Below are 23,453 nucleotides of genomic sequence, written 5' to 3'. Positions count from 1 at the left end.
TTAACACACATACATACATACACACACGCATACAACATTAGGCAAATTATAGTAAGACCAGAGTTATATGCCCGTATGCGTAAATGCTTATTAAGCTCAATATGCCCGTATGCATAACAGCAACATAGCATGAAACCACATGACCTTTGTCCTCTGTTTGATGACCTTTGATGACTATTGGATGACCTTTGACCTTGGATGACATTAATTAATTAATTTAATTAATGTATGCATGTATTTATTGTACTGACTACTCCTTCCTTCCTTAAAGGGTTAAATAATAAACACACACCACATCCCTATATAGAGCATGTATATGGGCAATTCCAAGCGTTGCGGAATGATGCAAACTGCCTTTGTACGAATTTCTTTTTGATGCAGCAGCCAAATATGTATTAACAGCACAAAGTGAATAGCATAATGATAAAGTATTTTTGGTTAGTGAATGATTAAGGTAGGAGAAACTTTTCCAAACCACCCTAATTTCCTAATTTGCATATGCAAAGTGTGCGTTGCAGAATGATGCGCACGGGACCAGTATTTTTTGCACTAAAACATTTTAGACAAACTCTGTGAGTTTAGTAATCTGAGATATTAAATTTGCCTCTTAATCTAAAGCTTAGGATGTAAACTGACAATTGTCAGTATCGATTTAAAAAAAATTTGGGCATCGTCTCTTTATGCCAAATTTTCCGACACTAGGTCACGTTGGAATGATGCAAGGAGCGCTATGGAATGATGCTGTGTGTAAAATCCCATAGAAAATGAAAAACAGTCCATGTTTGAAAATAAAAATAAATAGATCAATAAATTTGAGTAAATTGTGTTTTATATACTTGGCTACTTATGTTAGCTGACAAATATCAATATTTATCCAAAAATATTTATCACCGATTTTTTAAAATCAGATAACTTGTGTTGCATGGTCACATTTTGAAACTAAAATTATGTCAACATTTTGCTAGTCTAAAATTCTTGGAAGTGAAATTTAGCACTGGGTGTTAGCCATAGGCAGGGACAGGCGATTTTGCTGAACTTTTTCTCAGCGCAATCTCGCATAATTGGCTATTTTTTCCTATGGGCAGGGATACATGATTTGCACTGAAAAAAAGTTCCGCGCAATCTCCGCGCAATTTGCTATTTTTTTCCGCGCAAATCGCCTGTCCCTGGCCATAGGATGTAACATAACAACTATCACCATCTATCAAGAAATAATCATCACTGTTTTTATTTTATCGTAAATTTAAAGAAAAAATCCTTGCAATCCATGAATCCTTATGGCGCTATGGAATGATGCAGGGGTTTTGTGGAGTTATGTCACTTACAATGGTTCAGGCAATGCTGAAACATCAATTACTGTAAAGATAATTCTGTGCAATGCATTTCAGAAAGTTCTAACCCAAAATTGTGAATATTTTTTTTTATTCTGTCACATCATGAATTATGCATCATTCCTCAACGTTGCGGAATGATGCAACTTTAATTGGTCGCTACCGCCGCAAATTCGACTTTTTGCAAATTATTTTTGGGTCATTGGATAGGGATGAATAAATTTGCTTTGCATTCTAGTTTCACTGAAAATCAACCTTATTTTAAAATTGCAGTGGTAATAAATGATACTTTTGCTATGGAATGATGCTTTTAATCGTAAAATTGGTACTCAAACAATGCTGACGAAGCTACACGTTATAAAATTTGAAAATTTCTGGTGTTTATATTTTGAGCTACTTATAAACTTTATATTCACATGCATAATTTGTTTCCAAAATTTTACAGTACAGAGCAGTTGCTGTGTTTTTTAGTTTTGCTGCTTTTACCAGTCAAGAATATGCAAATTTATGCAAATTAGGATGTTTTTCTAACAATGGACACCATTTCCTCCTAAAAAGTACGTTTTCAGAAAATATAGCTTTTTAGCTACAATATGAGACCAAAATCACATACTTGACTTGATTTTTAAATTTTGACAATTTGGGCGAGGTTGCTTGGAATTGACCATATACATGTATTGGTGCCATAAGAATGCATCAGAGCTATTTACAGATGAACAAAGAGTGCACACATGGTGGTACTGTGGATTTTGGATTTTTAACAAAGATCCGCATTTTCGCCAATTTTGAGCCCAACTCTTGACCGATCTCAACCAAATGTGACCTCCGCATTCCCCTCGCATCAAGGATTCCACCCACCGAGTTACAGCCCAATCGGACCAAGTTTAAAATTTGACCTTTGACCTTCGACCTCCGATTTCGACCGAAGGTAGCTTACGACACTCCCCGTATTTTTCTGCATCCCCCGTGCGAATTTGGCGAGGCTGGGATCAAAACTGACGGAGCCTTTTACACACATACACACACGCACACAACATAAGGCAAATTATAGTAAGATAACAGTCCTCAAAGTAAATTTTATAAATCTAATAATATATTCTTAAAGTGCATGTAGCTGGGAGGAAAAGCCGACGATCAATTGAAAATTTTGACCTTTCATATTGAAGATATGGAATTTTTCCCCCAAAAGACCTAATTTTTTTGGTGTTTTGGGGAAAAAATCCATATCTTCAATCCGAAAGGTCAAAATTTTAATTGATCGTCGGCTTTTCATCCCACCTACATACACTTTAAGTATAAATCATCAAATTTATAAAGTTTACTTCGAGTACTGTTAAATATCAATTTTTAATCATTTGCCATAAAATGTGTATTATCATCCGGACATTCTTCGTATTCAGAATGCAATTCTATGTCTGATGTGCTCTAATGTCCCACAATAAATACTGTCCAAACGTTCATACCCCAGCCCTTAATGCTCATGCTTTCAAACAATACTACATGTTCAGAGGTTGCTAACTTTACATGACAGAAATCATGTTCAGAAGATCATAAAATTCTTGAGGATCGGCCTGTTCGAGAGTTGCGATTCCTAAATCAATCCTCGAGTGCATGTCCAAATACTTATTTTGGGACTCTGAGATCTGTGACTCCACCGCTACCATCCACCTTCATCACAAAACTAATACTTATACTTATCCTATTATATATTTAGTATAATTACAGCAATGAAAGTAAAAGCTCAATTATCTTAAGTAAAATAGTACAGAAAAGGTTCAGTTCTATTATCAATATACTGAATTACTGCGTCAGCTAAAACTTTTATGGTGTTTTTATTTTTTGCAAATTTTGCAGTTTGACATAGGTCCACATGCAACTTCCACACCCCACAAAAGGAAAGACTCGAATATGAAGCTTAATTATTAAGCTTACTTACTCAGAAATCTACAAATGTGAAATCATCACCCCTGTGAAAATGTTAGAGAACCTCGCAACCGTGAAAATATCTGCACATGAAAATATTGCATTATACAGCTACAAAGTGGGTCAATTACTTACAAAATGAGTATCCATTCAATAAAAAAATAATTATGATATTAGTTGAGAGATTAATATCTGTAAATTGTTGTTTCACATCTTACTTTTGTCATTAGTGAAATTAAAACCTTTTTCTACGTAGCACTTTCACAAATCCAGTAACCTAATAATTGGTATTCAATTTCTTTGTTTTTTCAATGAGACCTTGTAGAGGTTACGCACTTTGAAGCACATTTATTTACTTTTGATTATGATTATGATCATTATCATTATTATTATATTATTAGACTACATTGAACATTCATATTTCCGATGTTAACACATAGACACATCCACACAGAGGCTTTTCTATTTCAGCAACGATCAAGAACTTGGGGAAATCCGTTGTGTGAACTGTCTTGAAATGATCAGCAACTGAGCTACACACCCTGTCCTTGATCTATGAGGCTTAGGCACCAGAAACAAATTAGTTTGATCTTTCGATCGACCATCGATGCTTGGTCGATCCTTATTATTTATGAAATCAATTAATTTGCTAAATTGTTAATTGTGATAGTATAGTCATTTGTGCCTGTAGTGATATTGACCAATATAAATTTAGCTATAATTCTGATTAATTAGTTGATAGGACATTAATAACAAGCATCGAAGCAGCATCAACGCTCGATCCAAAAACCGAACAAATTTGTATCTGGTGCCTTAAGTCTCAAGACTTATGGTACCTTAAGTCTCAAGACTTCTAGTTGAGTGGTTGAGGTAACCAACACACACAAGCACAAATCACCCTGGGGTCCATCTCACTAAACTTTACAAAATTTTGTAAGTCTCAAAATCGTAACTTACGACAAGTCTTAAGTTCCATTTCACTAAACTTACTTATGGACGGTACCCTTCTTAAGTAATAGGGATTTACAACAGGGACCTTTGTAAAGTTACGCCTAGTATTGGGTATTCATAACAGTTATGAAGGGTTGAAAGTATAATGATATTGACCCTAGGTCAATGCATTGCAGACTTGTAATAACTCGACTTGAATGACTTGACTCCACTTAGACTCTACTCAATATTTTAGGACTCAAATCTCAAATACCAAATGACTCAGACTCAAACTTTAGGACTCGAGATGAAAAGCCCTAGTTGACTTGACTCAACTGCAAGTCTGATTGAAGGGCAAGGCTCACATACTGTCCTATTCACTGATATTCAATTATCAAAATGTTGAAATTAATATTACTTTTTTTGTTTAAACATGTTCACTACAGACTTCCGTCTAGCCACACATATGCTGTCAATCGGTAATTGAACCAACCCGTCCTTTTAACTTCAATTCATATGAAGTTATTAAACACAGTCAGATGTTACTACTATTGATTTTGAGATACAGCTATTACAGAGCAATGAGTGGTGTAAGTTGATGTTATTGCTTTCATCCCGGAGGGGGATCTTCCTGGTTGAAGGTATACGGGGATGTGCCACGGTTTTGGGGTACCTTTTCAGCGATGGTCTCAGGTTTTCAGTGGAGACATGCCCTTAAAGCGCCCAATTATGGCAAATTTGGGTGCTATTTGGGTGCTTTTTCTTGAAAATTGGTATACTGATGGGTTGCAAAAACAGCAAAAAGTAGGTATAGAGAAAGTCAGCATCTGAAAGTCTGCGTGGCACACCCCCGTACAAATTTTTTCGAAGAACCCCCCCCACCCCGGGGCTTTCATGATCATAAAAATAAAAGAAGTTCATCTGCAAGCCAAGTTCATATGTGCTTTTCAGTATATTGTGTCTATAACGTTGAAATATGTAGGCCTATTTTTTTAATTCAGGCATTTTACACACTCTGCAAAAATACTCTCTCGTTTTTGCCGATATAACATTTTTAATGCCAAAGCACCAGGGGTCGCATTCTTGCGCATATACATACATATATGCATAACACACAAAAGCTTACATTCTGTAAATCCTTTGCTGAGCTGCTCATAATAAAATTTTGTCACTGTCGATACAAAAACGGAACCAATTATGACACAGAAAACCCAAGAAATTGTCTGAATAGAGCATTCCAAAATCACGAAAATAACTTCATCAGACCCCATAAAAGTCTCACTGGACCCCTTAAATTGGGGTTTTGCAGGGCTTAAAGGGTCCGGAAAAAGTCAATTGTATCCTTTGTAAATTTCCGAGCTTGCGCTATCCCTCACTATGATCCACAGCATGCTCATCTATCAGACACAGTTCTTTAACCCCAATACATTTGTACATTCATTGAATGACCTTTGAAAATTTGGGTACAAAAACTCACACTCTACAACTTGAGGTCAAATTTTTGCACTATGTTTGTTTAATTGAGGTTAATGAACTATGCCACTGGGATGAGGCCATTGTGGTTCATAGTGCCTGCAAAGCACACATACCTTCTTCTTCCGGAGTTGTTGTTACACCATCAGGCAGGGACATCTTGACTTTGAGTTGCTGCTGAAAGTCCATGCGGTCATCTTTATGAATCAACTCAAAGATATTTTGATGCATCACATCAGCCTACAAAAAAACGATAATAAAAGTTTGATAAAAAGACGATATTAGTTTGAAATTTCAGCACTACCAAGTACACATTTTGCTACTTCATGCAAGCTGCCAATCAGCAGTGATCAGTGTGCATAATTCTCATGGACTAAAGTCCGATTCAGACCCCACATCGCAGCGCGATGCGATGCTTTCAAAAGATCGCAGCATCGCGCGATGAAATTAAATGAACAAAATCCAACTAACATCACTGACTGAAATTTTCACCACTGAGCTGGTAAAACCGGCTCAGATTTCACTTTTTATCACTGCGCTGCGATGTGGAGTCCGAATCGGACTTAATACAGACTATTCACCAACAGTCAAAGTCCAGTGCTTTGTATTTTTGCATATTCATGAGGGCCGATTGTTCAATCGTGCATGTCTAACAATCTGACACACCAGCATTGTGTGCCTTCGCGTATATGCGATAGAGCACTGCGTGTCTTCGCATTTACTCAATTATTTGAAAGACTGTAAAAATATGCAGTATGTGCATAGAAGTTTCGTCTGTCACACGTCATGGAACGATCGTCCCTCATTTGTGGTTGATGCTCAAGCCTTGGCTGTTTGTGGTTAGTCTGTAGTCCATGGTGCTTCTACCAAAGAAGTTTCACTATCCAACCAAGACTAGAGTTTACCCTGGCATATAAGATCTTTCGTACAGACAGGAAAATGTGGATGTGTTTGGTTTTAATTTAACAATTTTTCAGTGGTACATCCCCGTTTGCAGGTCTTAACAAAATGCACCCCCATACAAACAAACTTACATCTTCAGTTTGTCCACTCTGATAATGTGCGTGTATACAGCGTGTAAATAGTTTGCAGTGCTGCATCTCTGCTACAGGTATATGTGCCTTCAAAGTCGGCAAATGTATGTGTCCACATCGGTACTTTGTACTTCAGATAGACTTACTGTTGAAAGCCCAAGTGTTCTTGTATCGTAGGTGTCGCATAGAAGATTTGCCTGTCATCTTGGACGACGATTATGAATCCACCCAGTGCCTGCAAACAAACTAATTCAACCCCCATACAAACAAACTTACGTCTTTAACAAATTTTAATCTTTCCCCAGAGCAACCAGCGCACATTTACGCTGAGAAAAAAAACCAACAAAAAATGAGTGCATCTGGCCGGATTCGAACCGGCAACCTTCGTAATACTAGCATGACGCTCTAGCCAACTGAGCCACAGAGGCACGCTGGAGAAGAGCAAGAGACATAAATCTATAGGTATTTTTCTACTTTAATGTCCGCAGGTCGCTCCGGAGAAAGATTAAAATTTGTTCATCCTATCAACCCAGAGAACTAAGTATAATAACTTTCAACACTTACGTCTTGAAAGCCCAAGTGTTCTTGTATCGTAGGTGTCGCATAGAAGATTTGCCCATCATCTTGGATGACGATTATGAATCCACCCAGTGCCTGCAAACAAACAAACAAACACACAAACAAATACAATTATTCATCTACAATTTAAAACAGATTCACAATACATCATACAGTGTAAGAATCACCCCTACCAAGTACCATAGCATATTTGTTTGAGTTGTGATGGGAAGAGCAGAATTTCTGTACATGTTCAAGTTCAGGTTCAACATGCCATAGCCCTCAAAGAGCAATAGGCATTTCACTTGATAGCCATCCTTCTAGCTTCTCAACATTGTCACCCATTCTGACCACGTCCTTCCTTTTTGTCCCCTTGGACAGATCTCTCCTTCAACAGTGTAAAAAATGTTTCTTAATTTCTTATTCTGACTCGGGAAAATGAACCCCCTCCCCACCCTAAGCTGCCACTGGTTACAAGTCAAGCAGAAAGAATTTGATGAGCTTAAATCTGCATATTTGCCTAAATTCAGTCAATTAGCCTAAATGCCTAAATTCAGAAACTTTGCCTCGATTCAGAAACTTTGGCTAAATTCAGAAACTTTGCCTAAATTTAGAAAATTTGCCTAAATTTAGAAAATTTGCCTAAATTTAGAAAATTTGCCTAAATTCAGGAAAAAACAGTGGTATTTCCGATTAGTTTTTGTTCTGATGTGGGGGGGGGGTAACTTGGTGAAAGCCCATGTTAGAGGCGCAAATACCCTCCATATCTCCCATTATCTTGGTGCACAGCCACTAGTAATATGTCAAATAACTTAAAATTATGTTTATGAGCCTATTTACAGCAATGAATGAATGAATGTTGGTTTTAATGTCATAAATTATCATGACACTTATCTTTTAAAGGGTAGACATTGATTTTAATTGAAATATAGCCTTATCTTAAAATTAACATGCAAACACCTACCCACTTAAACAAACTCTGTCACTTTGAGTATACCGCAACAAAAAATGTGTAAAGAAACATGTACGCATCGCATACATGATGAAACATTTTTGCATCACCCATCCTTTAATTCTTCACTTAGAGTGTCCCATTCCCTAATGCAAATATTTAGACAAGTCCTGCAGTCAATCACTATATCGAGGGGTTAGTCCATGAAAGCCCTATCTGTAATAGTTGCCAGGTGTCAGATTTGTGCACTATTGAATAGGGCTCAACCGATATGGCATTTGTCTACCAATCCGATATCCAATATCGATTTCATAATATCGGCCCGATATCCGATACGATGCGGTATCATTTTAAAAAAGTGCTAGGATCATCCACAGTTAATTTGAAAAATAAAATTGGAAAAAAAATTAGTTTAACCTCAATATGCAAATCATAAACTAATATTTACCTCTTCATCTAGGGCCTATCACATTATTTTAGATGCATTGGTTTTCCATGCATTTATAATATGTTATAGATGAAAAGGTAAACACAAGTTGCATATTAAGGATAACAAACTAATTTTTTTCAATTTTTCAAATTAACTGTGAATGATCTTACGAGGATCCTACACTTCAGAATAGGTCCAGTGGTTCTCCAAAGTCACCAAAAACTTGAAAAAATCAATTTAAAAACCGATATCCGATCCGATACCGATATCACAAATATCGGGCCAATATGATATCCAATCCGATAATCGGTTGAGCCCTACTATTGAATATTAAAATGTCTATAGGGCAGCTACTGCAGAGAGGATCTTCTTGCATAAACCCATCCACATGATACAAGTTTATGGCCATCTAACACAATCCTAATGATTAACTCCTCTTATGAATGTTAAATTGTTCACATTTTTTCAACAAAATTTCTCGAAATTTAGATCTATTGTAAAAATATTGTAGAAATTTTGTGTAGCAAAAGTACAAAACATACCAGAATTTGTTTAGCTAAAATAGGCAATGGAACCAAATTAGTTTGACCTTTCGATCGACCATCGATGCTTGGTTGATCTATTGGAAAATAGTCTGTATACGCAAGCAAAGCTTGCTTGTATTCTGAGGTGGACATCATGCTCATATATGAACTTTCAAAACGGACCCTACACAAGTATTTTTCTGTGGCTTTCGTAATTTGCTAAACACATATTTTGGTCACATTTACTACCCTAAAACAGAGGAAAATGTTCATTACTTTGCAATTTTTTGATGTTTCATTTCTGAGCTGCTGTCAAACATACTCTTTTATCTTATTTTTGACATTTGTGGCACCCTAAATGATGTTCGAGGTCCAGTCAAAATACCCATTGAAAAACTACTATTTCCACGCAGTTTGTTGCACAAGCTGACCAGACCTAGCAGAGAGCCATAGCAGATTGTATTCAATTAACTGATCGCGTGTAGCGAAGACAATATACATGGTCATAACCAAATAATTATTAGATTCTGATATTTTTACAAGGCATTATTCCTTTGGATAGCGCCAATTGATTTACAAGTGACAAAGGTTACAATAGTTGCTAATGTTTCAGCATTCATTGGTAATGATTAAACTTTTCAACTGGCTTCTTGTCTAAATATTGACTTTTAATGTTGGGTTGAAATTGAAAGAAGAGTTAATATACCTCAAATACACATTTCATCTCATGAGGTCTGTAAGAATATGTGACATAGCTGCCTCCTTATGATCATTATTTATTTCAATAAACCCTAACACTATAAACAAATCTTACACAGCGAAGCCAATGACTGTGCATGCATGTATCCCATGTGATAAGGTGACGCAATCACATAAGTCTTAATAATACATGTTTCAATGGCCGGAGGAGCAAAATTAACATCCTTGGTCGGTCGCAGGTAGCATGCTTGCCACCTGAAGGGTCTGGGGTTCGAATCCTGATGGACGGAAACAACTTCTTTTTTAGTTTCTTCTTTTAAAACTTCCTTCTTTCCTTTCCCAGCACCAAAAAACCTTGTCAGTGTTAAGGTTAGTACATAGGTCTACTTTAATTTTTTCAGTCTTTCGAAAATCAAGGGATTGATGGATTCCAAAGACAAGTTTCCTATAAAGCTTCAGCTTATTGTCCCCACCAAAGGACCCAGGACTCTCATGAATCCTCTTCCTAACTATCAGGTAAAGCAGATTCCTGCTTTTAATCTACCACTTCAGAATCAGAATCCAGATTCCACTGAATCCCTTCTGCAAAGTTCTAAAATATTATATAGCCAGAAAGTATAGCACAAAGGAGGATTGAACCATGGACATTGTGCATCAGAAGTACTCAAGACCCCAAAACCACCTCATACCCAGCTATACTATATGTGACCCCTCGGCACAACTGAGCCCGGATGTCGCCAGTGCCACTATTGAGATATGCTCCATCGAACTTAACAATAAACAATAGGAAACAAAGGATTTATTGACTGTTTTATTGATTTTCACTACTTAAATGTCAAGTACTATAGACATGATATACATCATTTTAAAGCTAATTTCAAGCAGAATATTTTGGTTGAATATCTCAAAAATGATGATTGGCGACTTCAGGGCTCAGTTGTGGCGAGGGGTCACATATATGATGGAGACAGATAAGATATCTTACACTTCCCACAATGCATTTCATCCATTTCAATTGTCTGTACTGATTTGCCAGCAAGTGCAACATGGGTCTATAGTGACAAAATGTACCTCAATGAATAGAGCTCATCCAGATCATGCAAAATATGCTTATTTCTTGACTATCGACTCAACATGAAACCAAAGTGAATTTGTACAATGTAACAGAAGTGTCATTTGATGTAATGAGGTGATGCGTCATGTTGCAAAGGATTCTGGGAAGGGTAAGATATCTTCTCAGTGGTGGAATGGTCTATGTACTTCTGATATCCTCCAAATTATATGGCAGCAATTGAGCATATATGTTAAAACCCACTCAGATCACTAAACATGATGATTTGACATTTCAGCATCATTGTGTATCCATTTCTCATTCCATAATCGTTTAAATCCGCTGCCGGCCGTCTCCCTCGCGTGATAAATTTGATCCACTTTAATAGTCGCTTATTAAATCATGTGTAAAATATGTTAAATTACATCAATGTTTCATTTCTTTATTGTCTTTCCATTATTTATATCCATGTGCTTGACATGTGTGATGGCTGGCGGTGTACTTAATAAAGGTATACCATTCATCTTCAACTGACTAGGAGTGTTGCCAAATGTTCAGCCCCAAATCAATCAATGTTGGCATTTATATAATGCCTTAGATATGCAATTTTCAAAAATGGATATCAAAGTGTTTCATATTTATTCCACTTTCACTAAAATATATGGCAGCCAACAATAACAGAACGGGTATAACTCCCCCTAACAGCTCCCCATTTTACACCTGGGTGGAGTAGGCCAAGTGAGATAAAGTGTCTTTCCCAAAGACACAACACACGTTGGCTCTGGCTCAGGTTCGAACCCACAATCTCATGGTCACGAGTCAAACGCCCAAACCGTTTAATAGGTGCCACTGTACTCTCTTATCATGCCCTCTTAATGATCCGAAATTGTGGTATAACTCTTCCAAAATTGGCCAATTGGGCTCCAAATTGCAGGTATAGTAACCTTGCTGACTTGATGGTATAAAGTCAGTCACTGATAAAACATCTTGGTCCCATCAATGCACTTTTTTCCTGTTTTTAATTATTATTTCACCAAATAAATATAACTTTTTCTTTGACATTTTAAAACATTCAATCTAATTCACAAATGTTGCCATTGACAATCAAGTTTTAATTCAACCACAAGCGTAATTTTAATGTTAAAACATTCCTTCCTCTAAATAATGGTTAAGCCTTTAGTATGTTTAGGGATGCACCATTTGATTTTCAGGGGGTGTGGGAGTTTGGGTCGGGCATAATTTTTTGTTTCGCCACCTTAAATTATTTTCTTCCAATTTTAATGTATAACTTTACACTAAGTTGGTGGGTTTACTCATCAGTGGGGACTAATTCAGTTGTAATCCATACACCCCCTATGGAAAACATGACTATAATCCCCTACACAAGGGGTGTACTGTAGATTTCACATGGAGTCACCCATTCAGGTAACCCCCTTTGAAATTTACACTCCCAGTGTGGTGATTAAGGTCATGTCTTTCAGTGAATTTCAGGGGGAGGGGATCAACATATTTTGGGGTTTCACTGGGGAAACAGGAGGGGGGAGTAGAGAGTTCTGACTAGGGGGCATTCCTCACATGCCCCCCTGACACTACCACTGAACAAGGTATCTAATGTAAACACAGTCATAGTCGGCACAGACAACAAAATAGTGGGATCAGATTCTAACCAAGAAACAGCCCTGTAAATGTGATACAATCGAGATTTCTTCTTATCCAATAACCCAACCAACATTTTTTGTTCTCAAACCATCCTTCACATTATATAAAACTTTAAGTTACGTATCTCCATGTAGTGACAACATAATTATTCCTAGCCAGGCCATGTATACAAAGAAAAATTTGCCTGGGAACTTTGAAGTAGCATGTCAGAATTTTCTGAAGTTTGTGGACCAAGTGAGTGCATTACGAGCAGCGTGCCACGGAGCCCTTAATCTCGGCCCCCAACTCAACACAAAAATTGACAACCATGAGAGTTACCAAATAGCACGGAAAAGGGGTAATTTTTTCACCAGTAGCGAGGACCGCGAAATTGGGAAAATAGGGGTATTTAATTTGGACAGTCCGCGAAATTTGACCGTAAAATCAGCAAAATAGGGGTATTTAATTTGCATTGTCCGCGAAATTTGGATAAAAGGGGTACTTGGGAAAATCCGGTAAGTTTATGTCAATATTTAGTGTCACTGAAAAGGGTGTTTGAAATTCTAGTCATTGAAAAGGGGTTGTTTTTGGCCAAATTTTGTCCTCGATTTTGCATGAAAAAGGGGGGTAAATTTGATGAAAATCATTGCAAAAGGGGTCTTGGTAAAGATTTGGTAACTCTCATGGTTGCCAACTTTTGTGTTGAGTTGGGGGCCAGGCCCTTAATGGGCGGGGTCCAGGGCCCACCTTGGGGGGTCCATGGGCATGTCCTTGGTGAAGGTTCAGGGAGCAGTAAATGCTAGCACAGAGTTAAATGCAGGTCTGCTGAATAAATTTCTGCTGCCAAATTCTGGATGGCAATTGACAATATTATTGTATATACACCTTCTTTGGTACATCTTTTGAGTTCAACAATTGGATTGATCGTCCTTCCCCCTCAGTTTCCACCGCACCGGATGAAAAGGTCATCGGCATCACCACTCCTAGTTTAGCCAGAATGGCTGCTATAAGGAGGCAATCACAGGAGACTGAAGACAAACTCCCGGGCAATCTCCTATATAATAATGACGTGAGGAAATCCATGTATACTTATCGCTGATTCAAGCAAAGGGATCTGGAAGGTTCTTTCCGCTCTATTTGTAACATGCCAGAAAACTGCACTGTAATACTGAAAACATGGACTATTTTTAGAGGCAACATTTAGCAACTACATACAGCAAAAGATTCAATTTTTGCACTTCCTTTATTTTCACTACTTTCTTGCTCCAAGCAGCTACTGCAATTTGTTTTCCATGTGCACCTTAAAATTGTGAATTAAAATTAAAAAACAAGTTTGCGGCCTAATGACCATTTGGAACATTATGCAATACCTGCCGGCATGAAAATTGGTCTTAAAAAACACTGAAAGCCATTTTTTTTACCATTTACTGTGAATATGATTCAGAAATAGGCTAAAAATCATTGAAAATAATACCAAAAAATGCTGAAATCGGATAAAACGCTGAAAATGTTCATGCCTGTACCTGTATCATTATCTGGGCCTCCCATTCCAAGTCCATGCCACTCTCTGGTGTCTATACCACAATATCATTTCTGGTCGGGATGGGGGAAGAGAAAGAGAGAAATGGAGATAGTGGAAGAGGAGGAGGAGGATGCGCCAGCTTACTTTAAGATAAGCACTGAGGAACCAGACCTTAAAGAGGAATCCCCGCCAGAGCAGTTCTTCTGGGGTGAACAAAACCTGACTGGTTATCAAATTAATCAGTGACAAGGTTATCTCTGAATTTGACAGATGTTATTGATGTTTTAATGTTACTCTATCAATTAGCACCTGTCAAATTCAGAGATAACCTTGTCACTGATTAAATTGATAACCAGACAGGTTTGGCTCACCAAGAAGAACTGCTCTGGCGGGGCTTCCTCTTTAAGATTTATACAATACATACCTGTATAATCATCTGGGCCTCCCCTTCCAGGTCAATACCACTATCTGGTGTCTGTACCACCACATCTTTGCTTGAAGTCAGGGAGGAAGTTGATGTGATTCTGTTACTAGACAGTTCTGGAAGCTGACGATGGTTTGGGTATCCCACTGCCGGTGTTGAAGACCCATTACATGTAGTACCATTTTCAACAGCTACTGTATTAAGAAAATAGAAGACAAAAAACACGTGGATGATAAGTTTAATTTTTGATTTTTAAACATTTTAACTCAAAGACATCTTTTCAAAAAGAGGGAGGCGCCTCCCTCCCGAAATATTTCCCCCCAGTTCCCCCCCCCCCACCCACTTTTAAGGCCTTGTCAGCCTTAAACATCCAGAATTACGCAAAATTCACCTTTTTGCGACAGTTTTATTGTGCAACCCCAACTTCCTTTCTGCTTTTTGGCTAAGCATGCTATAAAGTGGAAGTAAAGAAGGAAGGGAGGAAGAAGGAAGATGAGGAGGAAAGTTGTTTTCTCTACCCCAGTTTTGAACCACCAACCCCTCTGTGCCAACCACCAGACCTGGGATAGCAAGCCACGCATGATCGTCACCCAGCCAACAGTTTTGTGCATGTATGTATTTTGTGAGGATTATGCAATTGGATGCATGGTCTTACAGCCACTTCATGCTATATTGCTTTGCCCAAACAGAAGCAAAAGGAATGGGTACTTGGCCTGCACGTACGACCTTTCCCTTCAGAGGTCTTCATGTACGACCTTTACCTTCAGAGCTTTTCAGTAATATAGATGTAGAGCCTATTCATTGAATGATGCATGCCTTCCTACTCTGGTTTATCAGGTCATGTATGAATTCTCTTCTACTGACCATGTAGCCTATGTAGGTTTCAGATAACGGTATACTGAGAAGTGCAAAATAACATTTCCAGAGAGATAGCTGCCCTCATCAAGATTTCGTTGTCACCTTTCTGTGGAGATGTAGAACTTGCTCTGTTCCTTCGGATAGGGGTCAATTTGGGGTCAGATTGTAATGTCCGAATAGCCAGCAGGGAGCTAGAACTTGATCAGTCCCCTGAGATCGTTATGTCCAAACAACGAACACATTGGCGTGAGCAGCAGCACGTATCACTGATACCGAGGTGCTATAGAGCTAGCAGGGAGCATGAGCAGACTTAGTTGTGACCAACTCATATTTGTTTGTTTAAACAGTTGCTCTGTGTGGAGACACACTTGGGTCCTGATGGGACCGGCTCAAACAAAATGCTGAAGCCAGGCTAATGTTTCAGGTGTCCCATTTGACCTCTCCTCTTTGTTTGACCCCACCTGGGCATTGAAGAGTGTCTATGCAAGAGAGTAGAGCCTAAGAGGGTGTAAATGAGATGGGTGTAAATTAACTGTTAGTGATTTTCCTAAACAGATAGCGCATTTGAAATGTTGACACCCTATAAGAGAGTCAAAGTAAGTGAATGCACACCACCGCAAGCATACTTGATCCATTTGATTTCACTTAAGGGCTGGGGTATGAGCGTTTGGACAGTATTTATTTTGGGACATTAGAGCACATCAGACATATCGAATTGCATTCTGAATACGAAGAATGTCATTCTGATATCAAATAATTTTAGTTTTTTTAAATTCGCAATTTAATACACATTTTATAGCAAATCATTAAAATTGATATTTTGATATTTAACAGTACTAAAAGTAAACTTTATAAATCTGATGATTTATACTTAGCGATAATATGTAGGTGGGATGAAATGCAGACGATCAATTGAAAATTTTGACCTTTCGTATTGAAGATATGGATTTTTTTTCCCAAAACACTAAAAAAAATTAGGTCTTTTTGGGAAAAAAATCTATATCTTCAATATGAAAGGTCAAAATTTTCAATTGACCGTCGACTTTTCCTCCCTGCTACATACACTTTAAGAATATATCATTTAAGATTTATATAATTTACTTCGAGGACTGTTATATATCAAAAATTTGAAAAATATCAAATTTTTATAATTTGTCATAAAATTTGTATTATATTGTGATTTTCAAAAAATGAAAATTATTTGATATCAGAAAAGACATGCTTCAGTATTCAGAATGCAATTCGATAGGTCTGAGGTGCTCTCATGTCCTCAAAAATACTGTCGAAATAATAAACGCTCATTTTAGATCCCTTAACAAATTTACAATTCAAACTCAAATTCAACATATGCAGAACCAAAACAGGAAATCATTTATTTGCAGACTGTAGGGCATAAAATTATGTTCAAATTTGGTGTTTTTGCTTGATACAAATAAAATAAAATAATTTTTTATTTGAAGTCCAAAGTGCATAAAATTATGATCAAATATTGCGTTTTTACTAGATTCAAATGACCTCATTTTTATTTGCAGTTCATAGAGCATAAAATTGTGTTCAAATATCATGTTTTCACTCAAATAAAATAAAATAACTTTTATTTGCAGCTTATAGTGCATAAAATTATGTTCAAACAACTTTTGGTAGTGGTATCCATTTTTTTGTTTAGCCCATTTCCGGCAGCTCAACCAGTCGTGACCCCTCTGGCTGGTATCCAGACCGCTTTTCAAAAATGTACTCTGTTGTCTCAACTGTGTTGTAAATTTACGAAATTTTCATTTCTTCTTATGCCTAACTCATGAGTGGTACAATTACTGAAAATATACTGCAACCTGCGGGTGCTGCTAGCAACTCAAGTGTGCAGTAACTTTACTTTATAAAATTTCCAATTAAAATTCCATTTTTGTGTTTTTCCCAAGCCAATTCCCCAGCAAATCACAACCATGTACTGAGCATTGAACCTGGACCTCTCACTCAATATGCACTACAGTAGAGGCAGGTAACCGCACTTCAGCTCAGTCCGTGTTACACTGCTTTGCAGTCCTTTTTTGATAAACAAGTCACCCAGCCAGTGGTGTAGCGTGGGTCATCATATTGGGGGGCACCATCATATTGGGGGGGCACCGACCATGATTGGGGGGCCACCAGGTCTGATTGGGGGGGGGCATAAGCCATTTTTTGACCATTTTCCTATGAGGTTTTTAAATTTTGCAATTGATTGGGGCCCCTATGACGCTATGTTAAGACACCCAGGTATGCCCTTCCAAAAAACACAACACATCCCGCTATGACTTGGGCGTCCTTCCTTACGTCTTATAATAAAGTGTCACAAAATGCGGACCAGCATAACACTATAGTTCAGGTCTATGAAAATGAATGGTAAGTGCCCATAAATTTCAAGCCCATGTGCTTGAATGGCCATTATGATTTTGGCTTATTTCAACTAGAATTACGGGGTTCGTAATTAAGGTGGCCCCCACACAAAGGTGTGTAAATAAGGTTTAAGCTGCTAAGTGGATTAATGAAATATAGGCAAAATGTGCAAATAAGCTCATTAATATTCAAAAATATGCAAATAACATTACATAAAACTGTACAGCACATCAGTCTACCATATCCAATCATCATGGTCATTGCACTAAACTGCAGAGTGGATTAATGACAATTTGACAAATGTATGCAGAATATGCAAATAAGCTCATTAATATTCATAAATATGCAAATAGCATGACACAAATCTATACAGCACATCAGGGCACCATATCCAATCACCAAACCAAGTTGGAAAACTAACCAGTGTTCTACAGTTCCAATATCTCACATGATGAATATCACAAGAGGCAGCTATTACAAGACAACTAACCAACTTAAAGGTTCCCAGCATCCTATCTATCACCAGCACCAGCTCAAAATAGACCAACACAGAAACGCATCCTATTTATGGCAGGCTGTGGTCAGAGCGCACACTTCTGACCCCTCCTGACCGGGTTAACCCATATCTATGTAGTCTTGTACACTGTCAGCTATTAAAGCATCTGTACCTGTACGTATTACCTATTTTCAAAGATGTCAGAATTAGACCATGAGATCATGGGATGCAGCTAGGGAAGAAGGCACCAATGCTAATCATAACATGGTCGACATATGTTGACTTCGTTTTTTTTAACGAGTGCAATTCTGCACAACAGCTGGCTGTGTTATACTTCCATGCTCTGTATACGAAAAGCACTAGTACATGTCGCTATTAAAAATGCTGTGTAATTATGTGACAGTGTACCAGGGTGAATTACATGGGGCCAATAAAAAGGGTCAATTACAGGGGGGGGAGGGCAAGCCTTTTTTGGCAAGACTAAGAGGGGGCCATGGTTTTTTTTGGCAGGCTGAAATGTACTGAGCGATTTATTGGGTGATAGGTTTTTCGATGACGTAGAAAAGCAGGAAAAATTGCCTGCAATGGGGTATTATAGTTAAAATCCATACACCCCTTGGAAGATGTGATCTCTCAATCTCCCACACAGGGAGGGGGAGTGTGAATTTCAAATAGGATTACTTGAATGGGTGACTTTATTTGAAATCTACACCCCTTGTAGCTCCTTGTGTGGGAGATTAAGGTCATGAATGTCTTTCATAGGGGGTGTATGGATTTCAACTGGAATAACCCAAATATGATGTACAGATATGATCAACCTCTCTTATCCGGACCTCTTTTATATGGATCTCTCTTTTATCCGGACATGTGATCTTCATAGAAAAACATGTTTTTAATACTTTGAGAGCACTGAAGCATTTAGAAGGCCATAACTATGTGGCACGAAGCACTCAAATACCATCTTCCAGTGTTATTACCTCATTTTGAGTAACCTTTTGCTGTCCCAATATTAGCACTCCAGACATTCAATGCAGAATTACATGTAATTCACTTATCCTGATTTTTCACTTATCCGGCCAATGTTTGGTCCCATCATGGCTGGATAAGAGGTTGAACTGCATTCATACAACTTTCTTGCATTATACATTTGTACATGGAAGTTTGCGCTGTTCATTCTGCATTAACTATGTGGGTTCTGATCTAGAAACAATGATTACTGTAGCCTATTTTCAGGCCTACTTGACACATAAAACACTCTTTATGTCACACACAATTAGGATAATGGGCCAACATGCAAAATGACTCACTGGTACATTCTGAAGCACATTACCAGACAAAAAAAACAGGCATGAATACATGGACCATAATCCTAACTTGTGGAAAATGTTAAATGAAAAAAGAAATGTGATGGTTACATGCACTTTTCTTCCTCTGATCCTGGATAAAATGAACTCATATTTGTTTGTTTCTTTTTTTTTCAATCATAAGTGTGGTTATCTTTAGCTGGCAGAGCTAAGCAACGCTGGACTTGGTGTCCACTATAATTTTTATGTAATTCCCCAGAAGCTGTTCGACACCAGAGTTACACTGCTGCCCAGCTAATAGTCGCTACGAAGAGTACCAGTGCAGAACTAATCCAGGATTAGTATGTGTACTGTACATGTGATTCTGCTGTGTGTACTATAGAGTGCCAACAAAGGTACTCTATAGTACCAATGGAGTAGCTGGGCAGCAGTGTACCTCTGGGGATCATGCAACAAGAGGAATCTGGTAGTGCACAAATTAATAGTCATCAAATTGAGTTACTTGTGTTTTGTTTTAGGATCTTTCTTTACTTGCCCTTGCATGGATCAGATCTGATTGTACCATGCATGACTTGCAAAAATCAAACTAACTTAAACTTGCATGTGTCAGACCATGGCACATTTGTTGGTGTATTTCCCCTTTATTTAACTAATTTTAAAAAGGATTTTGAGTCTTTGAAGTGCAGAAATGCAATAACAATGCATATGGTCATCGTCTTGTACTCGCCACCCAAAAAAGTTGGCGATGTTACGTTTTTCCAAATTCGACTCAAATTAAATGATGATATCTCTGCCAAGCAAGGAGATATTGTCATGCTTGTGGTCTCATTTTATTGCTAAATAAAATGCACTTTCAACCCGGTAAAAAGAAATTATTCAGCCTTTTTAAATGACACTTGTGCTTCATAGAATTCAGAATGGGCAGGGTGGCGGAGGTCATAAATGATCATACAGATATGAAAAGACCCCCCCCCCCACACCTTTTCGGATTTTGTAGCTCTGAAAGACCTCCTAAATATGACCAAATAAAGCTCCGAAAGACCCTTAAGTTTTAAAATTCCAGCTCTTAAAGACGAATTATCATCATCCAATCCCGGAAATGTAAAAAAAAAATTTAAAATTTAAATTTAAAAAAAAAAAAAAATTTTACATTTCGGATTTTTTTTTTAAATTTTGGCCACATTTCCGGAATTCCGGGAATTTCCGGAAGACTTACACCTCTGCCTAAATTGCTAATTCCTCACAAGAAAGCCAAGAAAGACCCTTGATTTTGACTGTTCACATCTCCAAAAGATCCCCTTTTAGGCCAATTACAATTGATCCTTAGTTTCCTGTTTCCCTCGCGCGTCCAAAATCAAGAATGGAAAAATATTTAATTATTTTATTTATATTTTGGATTTTCTTTTTAAAATAACTTTAAATGACTCCCATTTGCTACTTTCTGACTTTGATCATATCAACAATAATGATGAATAAACAAAGAACATAACTGTACCATTACTTATGTATAAAATCAAACATAGTTGTAAAATAATTAAATGCTTGTCCCTTGTCGAAATGGGTTGATGTAGGTTGCGACCACTTGTTTTAAAATAAAGAAAATAAAAGATAATTAATAATTAATAATTAAAAGTCGCCTCATCCCTTGTTTTCAACCATGAAACAGGAAACTAAGAATTAATTGTGAAGGGCCTTACCTGTTCCCTCTTTAAGTTACCGGTACGACATCAGCTCCCACAGACCCACCACCTCAAAATTCCAGGGGAACATACCCACCAATAATTGGCCAGGCAGACCAATTATGGCAACACTGACAACAACATGAGATTCCACCTACAATGCTTTTGTGATGAAAACTTCAATAATAACATTATATGTGATGCGATCAAGCAAAATCAGTCCGAACTCAGAAATATTGATTTTGACATATAGCCCTACAAAGGAAATATTGTTTTGGAAAGTTTTTAATTGCTCATATCAATTGGTTGTTCAATTTCAATGGGGTTTTCTGCAATATCCAGCTTTGTAAATGCTTTTTACTAGAAACTGAAAATTTCCGAGTTCTGACTGATTTTGCTTGATCGCATCACATATGCAATCAAAGGTATCAAATGTTGCTGGTACATACAATGTACTTCCATAATACGGCAGGGTTCGTGCACTTTAATGACTACTCAATTCCATATTAAATCATGAATGACCTGAATTCTATATTACCAAGTACTTTTTAGGCCTTTGTATATGCAAGCCTACTTCATAAACCAGTTTGGTATAATTATGTTCTGTATTAATCATTATCAACATTGCCAGGGTATATATAGAACTGTCTAGGCCTACATAATATTGGAGTCTGGGTCACACATCCAGGAAAGATATCTTACCCTTCCCAGAATCCTTTGCAACTTGATGCATCACCTCATTACATCAAATGACACTCATATTACTACTCTATATAGACCACTTGACATGTGACATCATTGCCCGGCAGTATGCGCGTAAATTATGGCAATTTCCATTGTTCTTTGCCCTGCAGTGTGCGTACGCATCATGTCTGCCCAGGGCACATGCATTTTAAATTGCCCACCACATTTCATATAGTACAAGAAAGCCATTGATCAGTGTAGCGGTTTATTCAAACATATCGATAGACCAGTCCCTTGCCTTTGTTGATAAACAATGATGTCAAGTGGCACTCTATTATAGCTTCCCTTTTGTTTTCATGTTGAGAATAGACTGGCTAAACATGGGTCGATAGTCACAAAATAAACATATTTTGCAAGATGTGCTCTGTTCATTGTGCACTTTTTGTCCTAATCAATCCATGTTGCACTAGATGGCAAATCAGTACAGAAAAATGAAATAGAAGAAATGCATTATGGGAAGTGTAATAAATCTTCTCTATCAAACATAACTGCTGCTCAAAGTAGGCCTAACTTCAAATCACAATGTTTTCACCAGGCACATTTTTTGTGATTTATTAAAAAAATGAAAAAAATACATTTTTTACTTTTTGTGGCATTCGAAATTCATAATTTCCTCAATAATGACTTACAGGAAAAATACAAATATTTGCAAGCACAAAAATGTCTGAATTATTATCACTCGGAAAATTTGTGAAAGTTTTTCGCAAGTAAAATTTCGATACAGTATGCCCAGTCTCATGGCCATGGTCTAGTTCAGTTAACTAGATTGGTAAGGTTAAAGGTTTAACAGGTTAATGAATTGTGTTTATATGGTAGTTTGTTATGTATGCTCATACCCACATCTAATTTAAGTGTCTGATTCATTTTATTACAATTACTGTACCATAGTTGTGTTCACATTTTACGCTAACATTGATAAAAATTCCACAAATATTTTTGCTACTCCTACCGTGTGTCCACACCTAGCCTGCTCCTAGCACTATGCCAACCAGTTCCACCAAGCATTCACTTTTGGTCGGTATAAACATTGGCTACCACTTCCAGTCTTTCTGTAACCTTTTGCAACCATGAGATATGTCTTAGTTCCGACCAACAAACGTCAAACTTACACCGGATGCCAGGAGTAGCAGCATTCACATTGAAACTTATGCTGGTGGAGGTTACACCAGCTCGCTACTCCTGACTTTTGTCAGGAGTAAATCATTGGACGTACGCTGACCATTGTTAACACTGTCACTACTCCTTGCAGTGCCTACCGCTACTCCTAGCAACTTGCGCCGACCAAGTTCCGTCAGGTGTACTTCCGACAATGTGAACACAACTAACACTTACCTTTCCCCTACCAGTACATCAGCAATGAATCCAATGCCTGAAATCATTAGTTCTTTAGAATTCAAATCCTGAACAACAGTTGTTTTTGAACTACAGCGGATTTTTATTCCTGAAAATTTTCAATATTTGGGGCAGAGCAAGATAAATTTTGTTCTGGGGTGTGTGCAAGGGGGCCTTCAAT

At 37.6% G+C, this 23,453-nt stretch overlaps 1 protein-coding gene across 1 annotated transcript in view; it reads right to left on the bottom strand.

Annotated features, from left to right (window-relative positions):
* Nucleotides 1–5,747: 5,747 nt before the first annotated feature.
* The window catches only part of LOC140145228 (aryl hydrocarbon receptor repressor-like), a 111,900-nt gene continuing 94,194 nt past the window's right edge, over nucleotides 5,748–23,453 (bottom strand). Inside the window, exons 3-5 of the mRNA XM_072167002.1 lie at nucleotides 14,490–14,683; nucleotides 7,256–7,345; nucleotides 5,748–5,897 (exon numbers count right to left, since the gene is read on the bottom strand). Of these exons, the coding sequence (XP_072023103.1) occupies nucleotides 5,748–5,897; nucleotides 7,256–7,345; nucleotides 14,490–14,683 (434 nt within the window). The remainder of the gene's footprint in view (nucleotides 5,898–7,255; nucleotides 7,346–14,489; nucleotides 14,684–23,453) is intronic.

Source organism: Amphiura filiformis, unplaced genomic scaffold (genome assembly GCF_039555335.1).
Source record: "Amphiura filiformis unplaced genomic scaffold, Afil_fr2py scaffold_177, whole genome shotgun sequence".
Lineage (NCBI taxonomy): Eukaryota > Metazoa > Echinodermata > Ophiuroidea > Amphilepidida > Amphiuridae > Amphiura > Amphiura filiformis.
The sequence above is the reverse complement of the archived record's forward strand: the minus strand, read 5'-3'. Positions and strand labels throughout refer to the sequence as shown.